The sequence below is a fragment of the Macrobrachium nipponense genome, chromosome 25, assembly GCF_015104395.2.
Source record: "Macrobrachium nipponense isolate FS-2020 chromosome 25, ASM1510439v2, whole genome shotgun sequence".
NCBI classification, from domain to species: Eukaryota; Metazoa; Arthropoda; class Malacostraca; order Decapoda; family Palaemonidae; genus Macrobrachium; species Macrobrachium nipponense.
In genome coordinates this window covers 42,611,728-42,625,680 of record NC_087214.1, presented here as the reverse complement: position 1 = coordinate 42,625,680, position 13,953 = coordinate 42,611,728, and the positions used below count along the sequence as shown (strand labels likewise).

Here is a 13,953-nt window from a genome sequence, read left to right as displayed (position 1 = left end):
AGATACACGTTTGTGATTATGGTGACCTGGGTTCGTTTCCCAGTACCGGACATCACAATTGCTTCAAAAATTTCCTTGGAGTTGGATCTTCAGGCTTTGTAGTGACAACCGTATCCAAAAAAAGAACAAAGAATTCAAGAAGTTTAGAGGGCATTGTGGCCATTACAGTTGCATATATATATAATATATATAGATTATAATACTATATATATATATATAATATATATATATAATATCTATATATATTATATATATATATATATATATATATATATATATATATATATTCTCTCTATCTCATATGAATAGGTACCAACATTTTCTGGGGTCAAGAAAAAAGTCGTGATGGCTATAACCCTCATCCCTAGAGAGAGAAAGAGAAAGTGTTTTATGTATTACCTAATTGCTTATGTCTCATTTGGTTACCTACTTAACTCGTAATTACTCATTCTCCAGACACCACTGAGCTTCGGGTCGTCTTGTATATCAAAAACAAGGATAAGATTTTTTTATTCTAAACCTTAGAAGAAAAAGCTTACGAAGCTTTTCTATGAAATGTTCACACCGTCTTAATCGTCATCATCACTTTTGGCATCGTTAATTTAGGTCCAAAATTGCTATTGGTGGTTTTGTTTAGATTCAGTTCTTTTCATATCCTCTGTGTGTGTGTGAGAGAGAGAGAGAGAGAGAGAGAGAGAGAGAGAGAGAGAGAGAGAGAGAGAGAGAGAGAGAGATTGTTTAACGTTAAATTATTTGGTGTCACAAGAAGAGAAAGAGATGATAAATATTTTAATGAAAGAGAGAATAGAAAAAGACGCCACCTTAAGTAAAACAGAGAGAGAGAAAAAAAACTATATATGAGCTGGCTTGGCACCTATAATTAATTAAGGTAACATTTTTAAAATTAAGCTCTAAGGGAAAGATTAAAATGGGTAGGTGATATGATTTTCATTTCACGTATCTGATTGTATTTTTTTTTTTACAATTTGTTCTTAAGAAGAGAGATGTAGTATTCAAGCAACGATTGTGATTGTTAAAACTCCTATATCTAGCCTTTGTCAATTTTATGAACCTGCTCTCTTTGGAAAACAGGCCTCTCTTAGTTCATTCCTGAGTTAGAAATCAGTGTTTGTGTTTTCCTTTTTCACCTTGCCTGACTTGAAGTAAAAACAATAACGATTTGGTAGTTTATTTCAAAAGGACAGATCTTAAATTATGGATTGACTGACTGACAGTCACTTGTTCTTAAAATCGTAGCTGCGTACAGTTTCGTCCGGAGTTTAGAATCAAGCTGTTTAGTACTTTAATACATTTCGACACTTGCGAAATTTCCGGTGAACGATTTATCATCTATCTCCTTTGGGCGACCTGTATTGATATCCCCATTGCCACGTTTTGTTATTTTTTGCAGTTATTGTCGCGAGTAAAGTTAAGGAACCGGGTATGAGGCTGAAAGTCACACTCACTCTCATTTTAGAGATGGTCAACAAGACATTTTCACGGCTCTAGTTGATATTCAAGGGCAGGCAATGCCTTGTCGGCTTATTGAGACGTCTGCCAACCTTGTCCACTACACCAAACCTCAAGCTGAGAAGTGCCACAGTATCGCTGGCGACACTAACCCTTTCGAAACTAAGAGGCATTATCGTCATTAACGATGGGGCTCAGGACCTTGCTTATAATCTTCTTCATATCAATATTACTCTTGTGCGAGAGTATTCTTTCGTATGGTGGGGATGGCGTAGGGGTCGATGATTTATTTTCCCCTGAATCTTGCCAAGTGAACGAATCCAATGAGACAAACTGGAAAGGATGCAGCAGCAAACCAGAGGAAAGTTTCTCTGTCACTCCAATAACGCCTGAAAACTCGGAGAAAGGCACAGAAAGGTTGGAGGAGCCAAGAACAAAAGAACAGCATCCCAATGGAACATCCCATCCCTACCCAACAGTCAGGTTCTGTGGAGTTGAGAGAGACAACGGCGAGGTCGCAATCAATTCGTCGAGCAGACTCAAGAGATACATAAGACAAGGCTCCATATGGCGTAAAACCAACCTGAAATGGACTCTCAGGACGCCGTCTCTCCGACCTGGACTTCCCTCGGACGTCGTCAGGCAGCAGCTGATTGCTGCCATGAACCTCTGGCAGCAGGAATCGACGCTTGTCTTCGAGGAAGTGAGTCCCCAATCCTCCAACATCGACATCTTCGTGGATTTCCGTAAAGGCGATCATGGAGACGACAACAGTTTTGACGGGCGGGGTGGAACTCTGGCACATGCTTATTATCCGGGACCTGGGATAGGTGGGGACATTCACTTCGACGACGCAGAGAACTTCGTGTCACATGAGAAGGTTGTGGAATACGTCTCCACCAGTCTGTTGGTTACTGCAGCCCATGAGCTTGGCCACTCGTTGGGGCTCTCGCACTCTGATGTTGATAAAGCTCTCATGTCACCTATCTACCAGACTTTCCCCGTGAATTTCAACAAGTTGCCAGATGACGACAGACGTGGGATACAGTCTTTGTATGGAAGGCCTGAAGTACCTGAGTCTACAGAGAGATACACTTTTCCTCCTCGGACGACTCCTTTTTTAAAGACAACAACAACAACACTAAAACCAGTTATACCGTCAAGCAGGCCTCAACCTGGCACACGTCCTCCACCAAGGCCACCAAAGCCTCATGTGCCATCAACTACAACAAGGAGACCTCCCAAACCAACCAGGCCACCAGTAATCCCCGAAGCATCATGCAAATCTGGCCAACCAAGGCAAGGAGTCCCTGACATGTGCAACACAGATTTCGATGCTGTGACTGTGTTTCGGCAGGAAATTTTCTTCTTCAAAGGTAAACACTACTGGCGCATCAGTAGAAAGGGACGACTCTACGAGCAAGGGGCCCCCCACTTGATCCACAAGTTTTTTGTAGGCTTGCCGCAGGAAATAGATCGCGTAGACGCAGCGTACGAAACTAAGGCGAGCAACATTGTATTGATATCTGGGACAAGATACTATGAGTTGGACGGCGGCCTCCGTTTGGCCAAGAGCGATGTGCTGCTGAGTCTAGGAGTAAACGCCACCAGACTCAATGCCGCAATGACTTGGGGGTACAATGGGAGAGTCTACCTCTTCAGCTATGACTCCTATTGGAGGCTCGGCTACGACTACCAGGCTGAGCTCGACTATCCGAGGGATTCCGGCGTGTGGCGACGCCTTCCCGAGAACTACACTGGTGCACTGACCTTCAGGGCCAAGACATATTTCTTCAGTGGAAAGATGTTCTGGACATTCAATGCGAGTGGGATGAACCTTGAAGACCCCCTTTCAATTGGTCCATACTGGTTTGGCTGCCCCAACAGGAGAGTGGAATCACGGATTCTCTGCCTCACTTCTTCAGCTCCTTACAACCAGTGGTCCAGTCAGCTTGGGCTTTACCATACCCTTCTTGTAGCAGTAATTTATCAACTCTTCCAGGAGTAATTCAAGTTTGCTTGAGTGAACTGTTCTCTATGATCACGTGACTGAATATATTGTAAGGATTAGTCAGGTCTAGAATAAGTGGTGTCTCTGGACTTTAAAGGATTAGAGTACTAGATTCAGCAGAAAAAAATGTGTAAACTAACTAAAGTTTTAGGTGAAAGTGACCTGTTTGTGTGAGAAACATTACTGAAATGTTGATCTAGTACAGCTAGACCCCAGTTTTTAGTACTTAAAGACAAAAACAATATTTTTTATATATTTTTAATTCATGAAATATAAATTACTCAATTTCTTGTGAAATATAACAGCCAGTAAGGATGTTCATTGAAACTGAAATGAATAAGGTAAGACAGGCTTCCCCCATTTTATTTAAATCTATTTCCCATTGTTTTATCCTTTGTTTTAGGTAAGTTGATCATTGTACATTGTTCACGTTTCGGTGGGTTTGTCATTTTTTCCGGTGGTTTATTCAATATGTTTCTATTAACCCTTAATGTTGGTACAACACATTTTTCTTTGGTTGAAACCGAGGTTTTTCTCATATTACATTTTGTTTTAGCAAATGTATATCGGTTTCACTATACTCTCAAGTGGTTTAGTTCTTGCTCTGTGGATTCATCCCTTATCAATATTAATATATCCTGTTTTTATACCAATATCCTTTTATACTTTTATAATATATCTACCTGTTCTTCGTCGAAGTGACAACCTAGTTTACGTAAAATCCGTGAATAAGCCCTAAAACCTACACTAAGTTATAAAGGGTCATTCTGTTTCTACAGACCTGTTCAGATCTTGCCACAGAATTGTACTGCAGAAGAAGAAAGATTTAACTGAAACTTACAGAGTTCAAGAAAAAGGTTAATACTCTTTTGACATTGCATAGGTTTAAAACTTCTTTTCCATGTTCTCCCCTCAGATCTAGAAGAAGAAGAAGAAGAAATAGTAGAATGAGAGGTAGAGAGATTATGGAAAGTATTTCAGCGTTCGTGGCTACTGCAGTAATAATGGTCCTGACTGAACCTTCAAATTCATTCCACCTGGCAGAAATTGAGTGAGTGTTACCAAATTGTTGAGGGCTGTTAATTCATCCCCCGCCCCGCCAACCTCCTCTTTCTCTCTCTCTCATAAGAATCATGGACGTGTTTTGGTCAATTGAGTATCGTGAAGCAAGCTCAAACTTTTTGGGAAAAATGCGCCAACGTCTTTCCAGTACAAGAGACTTTGGTTATACAATAGTGCCTTTTTTGTACATATATATGTAGCCATTATTGGTTCTGCGTCTCAGTAATAATGGGAAGTGTATATGTATATACAGGGTGTCTCAAAAAAATGTACTCACTCTTAGAATTATGAGAAAACCTTTATTTATGGACATAGAGCGAAATGAAATAGCATCGAATACATGAGACAAATGTGTTTGAAGAATCATGTTTGCGAATGTTCAAATTGATGACCATTATTGTCCAGACAACGCTGATAACGCGCACCAAGGGATTCGCAAACGTCGCGAAACATGTCATTAGGAATATCACGACATTGTCTTTCAATTTCCAATTTCAATGCATCAATTGTCCTTGGTTTGTTGGCATAAACGTTGTCTTTTAAGTATCCCCATAAAAAAAAGTCCATGGGTGTTAGGTCTGGGGAACGCGCAGGGTATTCAATGGGGCCCCTTCGTCCAATCCATGTGTCAGGAAACACTGCATCAAGGTAAGCTCGTACATCGCGATGGTAGTGGGGAGGTGCTCCATCTTGCTGAAAGTAAATATCGCTGTCTTCACCAAACATCTCTGTAATTTGTGGACCAACAAATTCCTGAAGGTTTTCTCATAATTCTAAGAGTGAGTACATTTTTTTGAGACACCCTGTATATCTATTTATACATGTTACACGTAACATGTGAAATCAAGGATTATTGACCAATTCGTTTAGGAAAATTTGAACCCAAAGGGCTAATACTAAACACGGTGAAACAGTGATTCAACTACAGTTTCACTGTTTAGTACTAGCCCTCTGGAATCAAATGTTCCTAACCGAATGGCCCAGGGGATTTCACATACTCACTGTAACGTGTATACACACACACACACAAATATATATATATATAAAATATAATATATATATATATATATATATATATATATATATATATATATATATCATATATATTTATTATATATAATATATATAATATATATATTATATATATATGATATGTATATATTAACCATTGTTTACTTTGTTTGGTTTTATGTATTTATGTACTACCCTCCACAGGAATGATTCCCTCACTGGGGGGCCCTTGCAGATTTTCTAAATAGTTGCTTCTTATATTTTATAATTGTCTTTTAGTATTTTCTCATCAGTATCGTAGCTCCTGCAGAATAGGAGAGTCTTAAGTTCTTTTTTGAATTTGCTTTTTCCTTATATGATCTTCACTTCAGGCGGTATTTTGTTGTATAATCTTGGTGCGCATTTGATATAACACAAAGTAACATTTTCCCATCTTCCCCAGGCTGTGGAATGACTACATTGGCCTGAACAGCAGCTATTCGACAGAGGACATATTTTTGAAGCAGGATTCTGTGACCAGAATATCGAGGAATTCACTACAGGTGAGTTTATGAGACAGCAGCTTTCAAAGTACCTATAGGAGTTGTTTTGGGGTCTTTAAGATGGTTCAGTTATGTACAGAGAATGGAAGATAAGAGTGGTGAAAAGAGAGATTGAGAGGATGCCTCAATATCATAGGAAATGCAGGTTGTTGTATACATATACCTACATATGTACATTATGTATAATCAGTATTGAGAGGAAACAAAATTTTAAAACAACAGAATAAAGCTCAATATTAACATCATTTTAGCTAGGGAAAAATATCTGGTGAACCCTCATCAACTTCCACCGAGTGAACCAGCTTCACCCGAGTGCAAAACCCATCCGATATAATCATAACTCATCATAACTACCCCAAGGAAGGTGATGTTGATGGGCTTCCCCTGGGGTTCTTAAAATGCAATATAATTATAGCTTATCTTAACCACCCCAGGCAAAACCCATCATCAACATCACCACCCTCTATGCCAATAGCCTCAGCTTTGCGGACAGAGTTCTTACATACCTGGAGAGCAATCCTCTGCAGATGACGATGGAAGAGCTGAGGCCCTACGTTAGGTCTCTCCTGCAGGAGCTGGACTTCCTGAAGGTTGTGGAGGACTTCGTAGCAGACCACCTGGGTGTGACGACGCCCTGCGATGCCCACGTGCTCTACACCCTGCTCGATCTCTACAGCGCCCTGGAGGAAAGGCGACAGACCCACCTGCAGAAGGTGAGGCGGCTTGGGACTAGGTCTGTGGGCCTAAGGTTGGTTGTGTTGTTTGTGTAATTTCCGTATTATTATTATAATTATTATCGAAGGGGATTGAGTGTCGACAAACAAAGCAGTAGGATTGTGTAGGAGGGTAACTAGTTCCTTTGTCCTTGTCCTTTGGCTCCCAGGTGAGCACCTGCATTAATTTACTAATATTATTATGATTATTATTATTATTATTCTACAGTCCAATAGGCCACTGTATGTTTGAATGCAAAAGAAAGAGAGAATGTGTAAGCTAGAGGGATGCATCATCATTTGTATAATATTTGTTGTATAATGAGAATTAAAAGGGTGAGATATATAGAGATACGCAGAAGTGGTAAAAATGTTAGTGTGGGGCAAAGTACAGATCAGAGCCCTTTTAGATGGTTTGTTTCCTTAGAAAGAATGAAAGATTATGTGCTGGTGAAAAAGAGTAGTATATGTTTCAGAAGTGTTCAGAGAAAGGTGGAGAGGAAGACCTAAAAAGATCTAACAGGCATAAATTGCTTAACATTCCTATAATTTCCAGGTCATGGAAAGGTTACTGCTGGAGGCCTCCATGTTCCAAGACATCCCAGGCAGGCAAGCGAATCCCCTCTCTTTCCTGGTGAAGGGCTTCGCCATCCACATCAAGAGATTCCGCGACCGCATGACCAGGATGTATAGGTAAGGGAACTTCTGCCAAGATGGGTGTGGGATTTTGGAGTCCTTGGACTAGTTTGTGTTCTCTTGGGTCCTTTAATTTCTCCTGCCATGATGGGTCAAGGATTCTGGAGTCCTTGGACTAGTTAGCATTCTCCCGAGTCCCTGGATTTCTTCTGCCATGATGAATCAAGAATTCTGGAGTCCCTTGGCTAAGTCCTTGGATTTCTTCAGCCTTGATGAATAAAGGATTCTGGAGGTCCTGGATTGATTAACTCCTCCAGAGTCCTTGGATTTTCTGTGCCACAACGAATCAAGGATTCTGGCATTCTTGAACCTGTTTTCCTACAGTATTTTTGGGGTCCTTGAATCCTTTATTAGTTTTCCAGTCTTAAAATGATTTCCCCTGAGTCCTTGAATTTCTGGTGTTTTTGCTTTATACTCAATTCTTTCTTTTAGCCTTTAGAGTCCTTAAAATGAGTCAGCCTTTGCAATCCTTTGTTTATAGAGTCCTTCAGGTTTTATGGATCCTTGTATTCTGACTTGCTCCCAATTAAGTAGCACATTTCAAATTACTGGGGATCGTAGGTATAGCGTAAAGTAAATTGTAGCGTACTAACCTAATCATAGCCTAAGTTCTATACTACGACACCCAAGTTACTTCACTCGTTCTAAATGACATTCAAGATATTACATTGTGTTGTGTACATTAATGAGTGTATGAATGATATTAACTTACTGTTAATGCGAATGATGAATTCGTTATCTCTACCACGAATTGGTGAAATTGGCGTCGGCACAAACTCCACTCCACTTCGCAGTCTTCTTCCAAAGAACACAGGATAAATTCTCCCCATTATTAGATATGCATATTTTTAAAGGAATTTCCCCAAATGAACTTTCAGATAGGAACACTTAAGTGGTTTAGGCTTGGAGATCCCGATGACTCTCGGTGATCGCAGGACAATGTCTCGTCCAGATGGAAGCATAACTATGACTGTTTACATGAATCATTTCTAATACAACCACACTACCTGGGAGTTGTATCAAGACTGAGGGCCGTATTTTTGCACTACCACCTTCCCTGTTCGATGAAGTGCCTATTCGTGAAATTCATTCGTGGAGTGGTATTTTAGAAACATAGGGGAAGCGCTTTCATGAAGAGGGACTGTACGGGACGGTTGGTATGCCAGAAGTGGTAAACAAATATTTAATTCTGATCGATAGACGGCTATTCTACTTGTATACCACTTTATGCATATATATAATATATATATATAAAAATATATACATATATATATATATATATATAGATATATATATATATATATATATATACATATATATATATATATTAACTTAATCACTTACACAATTGTTTTGTGCATTAATACAATTCCTACAGCAGAGTCCAGCTGGCTTTACAGCTAAGACCCGCCTACTGATTACGTCACGACCATTCCTTGAAGCTGATTGGTTGGAAATAGTTTCGAAAAGTTCGTTAATCTGTGGTTCTTTTCATCTTCATTTATTTTGCAGTGGTTGTTTTGCCTAACTAAAATACGTTGTGCTGATTATATAATCCAAGAAGAGGTGAAAGACGATTCTGTTACACCTCCGAAGCTCATAAACACCCGACAGACACGAAGTGACGAACTTGGGAACGTGAAGTCTTCTAAGTACAAAGACAGTCTTTTACAAGAATGTAAATAACACCATATATGCATTGAAGTACTGAAAAATATGGACTGCTAAGATATTTGGCATGTTTTATACGTTCCAATACTTACATAAGTTATGCGGTTCTCTTTTAATTTTACAAAAAATACACGAAGAGATTAATGAAGAGGTGGTCAAGACTTTCTCTTCGTTTCCAATGGTTTTCATCCTCTGATCGCCTTCGCCATTTTAGCCGCGAACAACTTCTTCGTCGGAGGTGGTAGTTTAAAATTATGGCCCTGAATGAATTCAGGGTCTTGGCCGAATAACACCAAACGTTCGACTGACTATCGAATCAATCAAACAACCTTCGACTGATACTTAGTACTATTACACGTAGCCTATATACTACAAACTAATGCATAAAATAACCAAACACTATGCTGTCCCCAACTAAATACAATTACAACAAAACACAATATCTTCCTTTCGTACAATACGCATTTCTACTTAGGCAAATGAGGAAAATATGGAAAAATGCATCACAACTAGGGGCAAAATATAGTACATTCTCTCTTGTGAAGTTTCGACACCTGGAACATTATCTCGTTATCAATCCATAGATTATCTCTGTAATCCTCCAAGAATATTGCACAACTGTACCTTACAATCTTACAATACACTTCACTTTTTCCTATGACCTGTCAAGAAGACTGACAGTCTTCTGAAAAAGAAAGGAACAGTCACTAACAGACTTTTTGGCAGCGGGTTGACAGGTCAGTCTTCGTTGTTGGAACCGCGAACGTCTTTCTCGCTGCCAGTTACCGACCTGGAAGTCTTCCGAAACTGGAGTTCATGATGGCTAACCTTTCGATCGAGACGCCTTTTTTGGTAAGTCTTCATAATAATAATAATAATAATAATAATAATAATAATAATAATAATAATAATAGAGTTTACCTCAAGTCGTATTTTCGGAACAAATTAATGATGAATCTCTTTTATATCAAAATGGGTACACTTTAAGGAATTCAGGAATATCAAGAAGTAGCCTATTGGAACAAATAGACAGTTTTGATGGAATTTTTATGATGTCCCCACAACTTGGGTTGAAGGGAAGAGTTATATTAACTACTCTGTAAAATATTCTTACTCAATGATCATGAAACTGTTTATCATAAATTGAAAGCCATTTTATTATTATTATTATTGTTATTATTATTATTATTATTATTATTATATTATTCTTATTATTATTATTATTATTATTATTATTATTATTATTTCAAAAGATAAACCCATATTCATATGGGACAAGGGCTCCAAAGGGGCCATTGATTTGAAATTGAAGTTTCCAAAGAATATTACAGTGTTCATTTGAGAGAAGTAACAGAAGGTAATAGGACATACAGAGAGAGCTGCTAGAAAATAAAAAAAGTCAGATTAACATATGAATAGATAAATCAATAAATTATATAAATAAGTCAAATACGAGGCAAATCCCCCTAGGAGATCAGTGCATTCCATCTTCGCTTGGATTTTTGATGATCCAGTTGCAGGGCATCCTCAGGGAGGCTGTTCCACAATCCAGCAGTGTGGGGGAATAAACACTTATTGGAAAAAACAAATTCCTTCACCCCCACAGGAAATGAACGACGACAGCTGGTACCAGCTGAGGTTGGCAGACCATCCTGAGTACAAGATGACAGCTGTGCAGGAGGGACAGAGATGGTCAGCTGTTGTCGAAGAATCTTCTTCTCTGTCAGCTGGAGACCATCTTCTCCTGTCAACTTCTTCTTCTCCTCCTGTCAGAGATATTGGCTCGACTAGAACCAGTAGTGGCCATTCGGGAGAGGATATGAAATCTAGTTTGTTTTCGTAAGTATTTTGATTTTTTTCATTGATTTTTGGTGATGACCTGATTCTAGTGATCCCTTATGGGGGGTTAGTGCCATGCACCTCATGCCGTGCACTGTAGACATTACTTTGAAGGGTCTTTCCTGACAGTTGTTGCATAGTGCTTCAACTGCGAGGTTTTCCTACTGTTACGCCTTTAATTAAGGATTTTTAACTCATATTCCCCTTACTTTGGCTGAATGACCACATAATAGGTCCTAGAGCTTTGCCTTCGGCCTCAATTCTATATTGTATCCTATTCTGTTCTATCTGGTTCAATATTAATTCGTATTTTCAGATTCAAACGCGCCTCGGACCAATACAGAGAAGGGGAGTTCGTCCTTTCTGTCTTCAGGGAACCAAACAGGAGGTACCTTTCCATACCCTGCACAAGTGGGTCCCACGGCCGGAAGTATCATCCAAATTTCGGGTCAGATCTAAAGGTTAGTATAGTTATTTCACGGCTTGTCTCTTGAGGTGACCAGTCTCTCTCTCTCTCTCTCTCTCTCTCTCTCTCTCTCTCTCTCTCTCTCTCTCTCTCTCTTTATATACTTGAAATAGGTCTAGTATTTCCTTCTAGTATATGTTTTAGTTTTTTAATTTGTCGTTTTGCTCTAATAAATCAAATATTTAATTTTATATTTTTGCTCTGTTTTGCAAGATAATTTTGGTGTACTAATCAGTTTTATGTAATCAACACTGTTCTTTTTTGTTACCCGAAAACATTTCACTTTGGATTTACTGATTTATATTTATATCTCTTTATTTATTTGTGTATTAATTTATCGTTTTATCTTGTCCGACATCTGATCTCTTTGTATATTTCCTTTTACCTTCTGTTACTTCTTTCTAATGATCACCATGATATATTTTGGAAGCTCCTTAAATTTCAAGTCAGTGGGCCCTGTGGTGTTGCTCTATTGAATAGGGTTCATCATCACCATCAGCAGAATAATAATAATAATAATAATAATAATAATAATAATAATAATAATAATAATAATAATAATAATAATAATAATAATAATAATAATAATAATAATAATAATAATAATAATTTATTACTCCTGTGAAATTCAGTACTGAAAATGTAATAATGGATATTTGCCATCCCTTACAAACTCTAGTGTTAAGCTCAGTTCAACTTTTGCTAGCTATGGGTCCTGGATGGATAAAGTTAAAAAAAAAATTAAGTTGTAATCTGCACAGCAGCATCAAAAAACTGCAAAAACTTCATACAGCTGTTTTCCTTTTAATGAGCATAGTTACCATGACACATTCTCCTTTTCAAATGCGAATTCTGGCCAACAGTTACTTTCTGCTGTGGCCTATTCTGTTGTGTAAACTGTCAGAACAGTTTTCCTTAGTCAGGTATTCTGCATCAGTTTCTGACAGAACTGAAACACAGTTGCCAGAGAGTATTTATCATTTCAAGTAGTATTCTAACCTAAGAAATGCTGACATATGTACCCCTGGTGTGTAAAGTTGCAGAAAACTATTTCAACAATCCAACAGCTCTCAGCTTCTTCTCCTGAACAGTATTAGAACCTGATAACTTGAATTTATGCCTTTTCAACACTTAAAGTTGCTGAAATATATGCCTCTTCAGTACTTAAAGTTGCTAGAATTTATGCCTTTTCAGCACTTAAAACTGCTAAAATTTATGCACCATCAGCACTTAAAATTGCCAAAGTTTATGCCCCCTCAACACTTAAAACTGCCCAAATTTATACCCCTTCAACACTTAAAACTGCCAAAATGTATGCCCCTTCAACACGTGAAACTGCCAAGATGTATGCACCTCAGCACTTAAGACTGTTCAACTTTATGCCTCTTCAGTATTTAAAGTTGCTGAAATTTATGCCCCTTCTACACTTACTTTCTAAAATTTACTTCCATGCAAAGCTTAAAACTGCTCAAATTTATGCCCCTTCAACACTTAAAACTGTTAAAATCTGTGCCTCTTCAGTACTTAAGATTATTAAAATTTATGGTCCTTCTGCACTTAGTTTCTAAAATTTACTTCCCTGCAAAACTTAAAATTACTTCAACAGTTAAAATTGCTAAAATTTATGCATGCCCTTCAGCACTTAAAACTCCTAAAATGTATGCCCTCCAGGACTTAAAATTTGTAAGATGCATGCCCTTCAGCACTTAAAATTGCTAAAATCTGTTCCTCTTCAGTGCGTTAAAGTTGTTAAAATTTATGCCAGTCCTTCACTTATTTTCTAGAATTTATTTCCTTGCAAAGCTTAGAATGACTAACATTTATGCCACTCAGCACTTGAAATCGACAAAATTTGTGGCTCTTTCACATAAAGTAGCAAAACCAACACTGAGCACTCACCATCCCCCTTATTCCTACAGAGAAGTGCCAAAATCCGTCTGGTCAGACTGCCTGAAGGCGAAGTGGCCATAGTCCAGAGGATGAAAACGGGACTTCGGTTCCTTCACTGGAGTCCTGACGCCCAGCATCACCTGAAGGCGTCCTGTCGTTACCCTGGACGAGCCGCCCACTGGATCCTGAAGGAGATGACAGAAGGACATTCACTGACCTGAAATGACCTGGATGTGTGGCTTCAGTGGTTCCTGAATTCTCAGCATTTCGTGACAAAAGATACTCGACAAAAATGACTGACTCCCTTTCTCGATGTTTAGATCTGTTTCCTGTGACAAAGATGTGATTGATCATTTTGTTTTTTCTGTAATTTGTTTTTTTTTTTTTAGTTTATAAAGTGATTCATCTTAGAAAATTAATTGAATAAACAGAAAATCAGATGGTCTTACAAAATTCTTAGCCTCAAGGTTAAAGTGGAAGAGTTTCCCCACGATTGTGGTTTTGTTTCATAGAAAACGTTCAAAGAACTCGATAGTGATGTTTTGTGTTGAGAGAGAGAGAGAGAGAGAGAGAGAGAGAGAG

The 13,953-nt window shown here is 38.4% G+C and overlaps 1 protein-coding gene across 8 annotated transcripts in view; it reads left to right on the top strand.

The window, feature by feature from the left end:
• LOC135199417 (matrix metalloproteinase-2-like) overlaps nucleotides 1-13,811 on the top strand; it is a 16,928-nt gene extending 3,117 nt beyond the window's left edge. For 2 of the 8 annotated variants that reach the window (XM_064227433.1, XM_064227435.1), the window contains exons 2-9: nucleotides 4,398-4,532; nucleotides 5,997-6,096; nucleotides 6,531-6,809; nucleotides 7,366-7,502; nucleotides 9,903-10,028; nucleotides 10,783-11,015; nucleotides 11,332-11,476; nucleotides 13,401-13,811. In XM_064227433.1, the coding sequence (XP_064083503.1) occupies nucleotides 4,398-4,532; nucleotides 5,997-6,096; nucleotides 6,531-6,809; nucleotides 7,366-7,502; nucleotides 9,903-9,996 (745 nt within the window). In that variant the 3' untranslated portion in view covers nucleotides 9,997-10,028; nucleotides 10,783-11,015; nucleotides 11,332-11,476; nucleotides 13,401-13,811. Of the gene's footprint in view, nucleotides 1-252; nucleotides 4,533-5,996; nucleotides 6,097-6,530; nucleotides 6,810-7,365; nucleotides 7,503-9,902; nucleotides 10,029-10,782; nucleotides 11,016-11,331; nucleotides 11,477-13,400 lie in introns of those variants that run through there. The other 6 variants (XM_064227437.1, XM_064227436.1, XM_064227434.1 and 3 more) reach the window with 6 other exon arrangements.
• The last annotated feature ends 142 nt before the right edge of the window (nucleotides 13,812-13,953 follow it).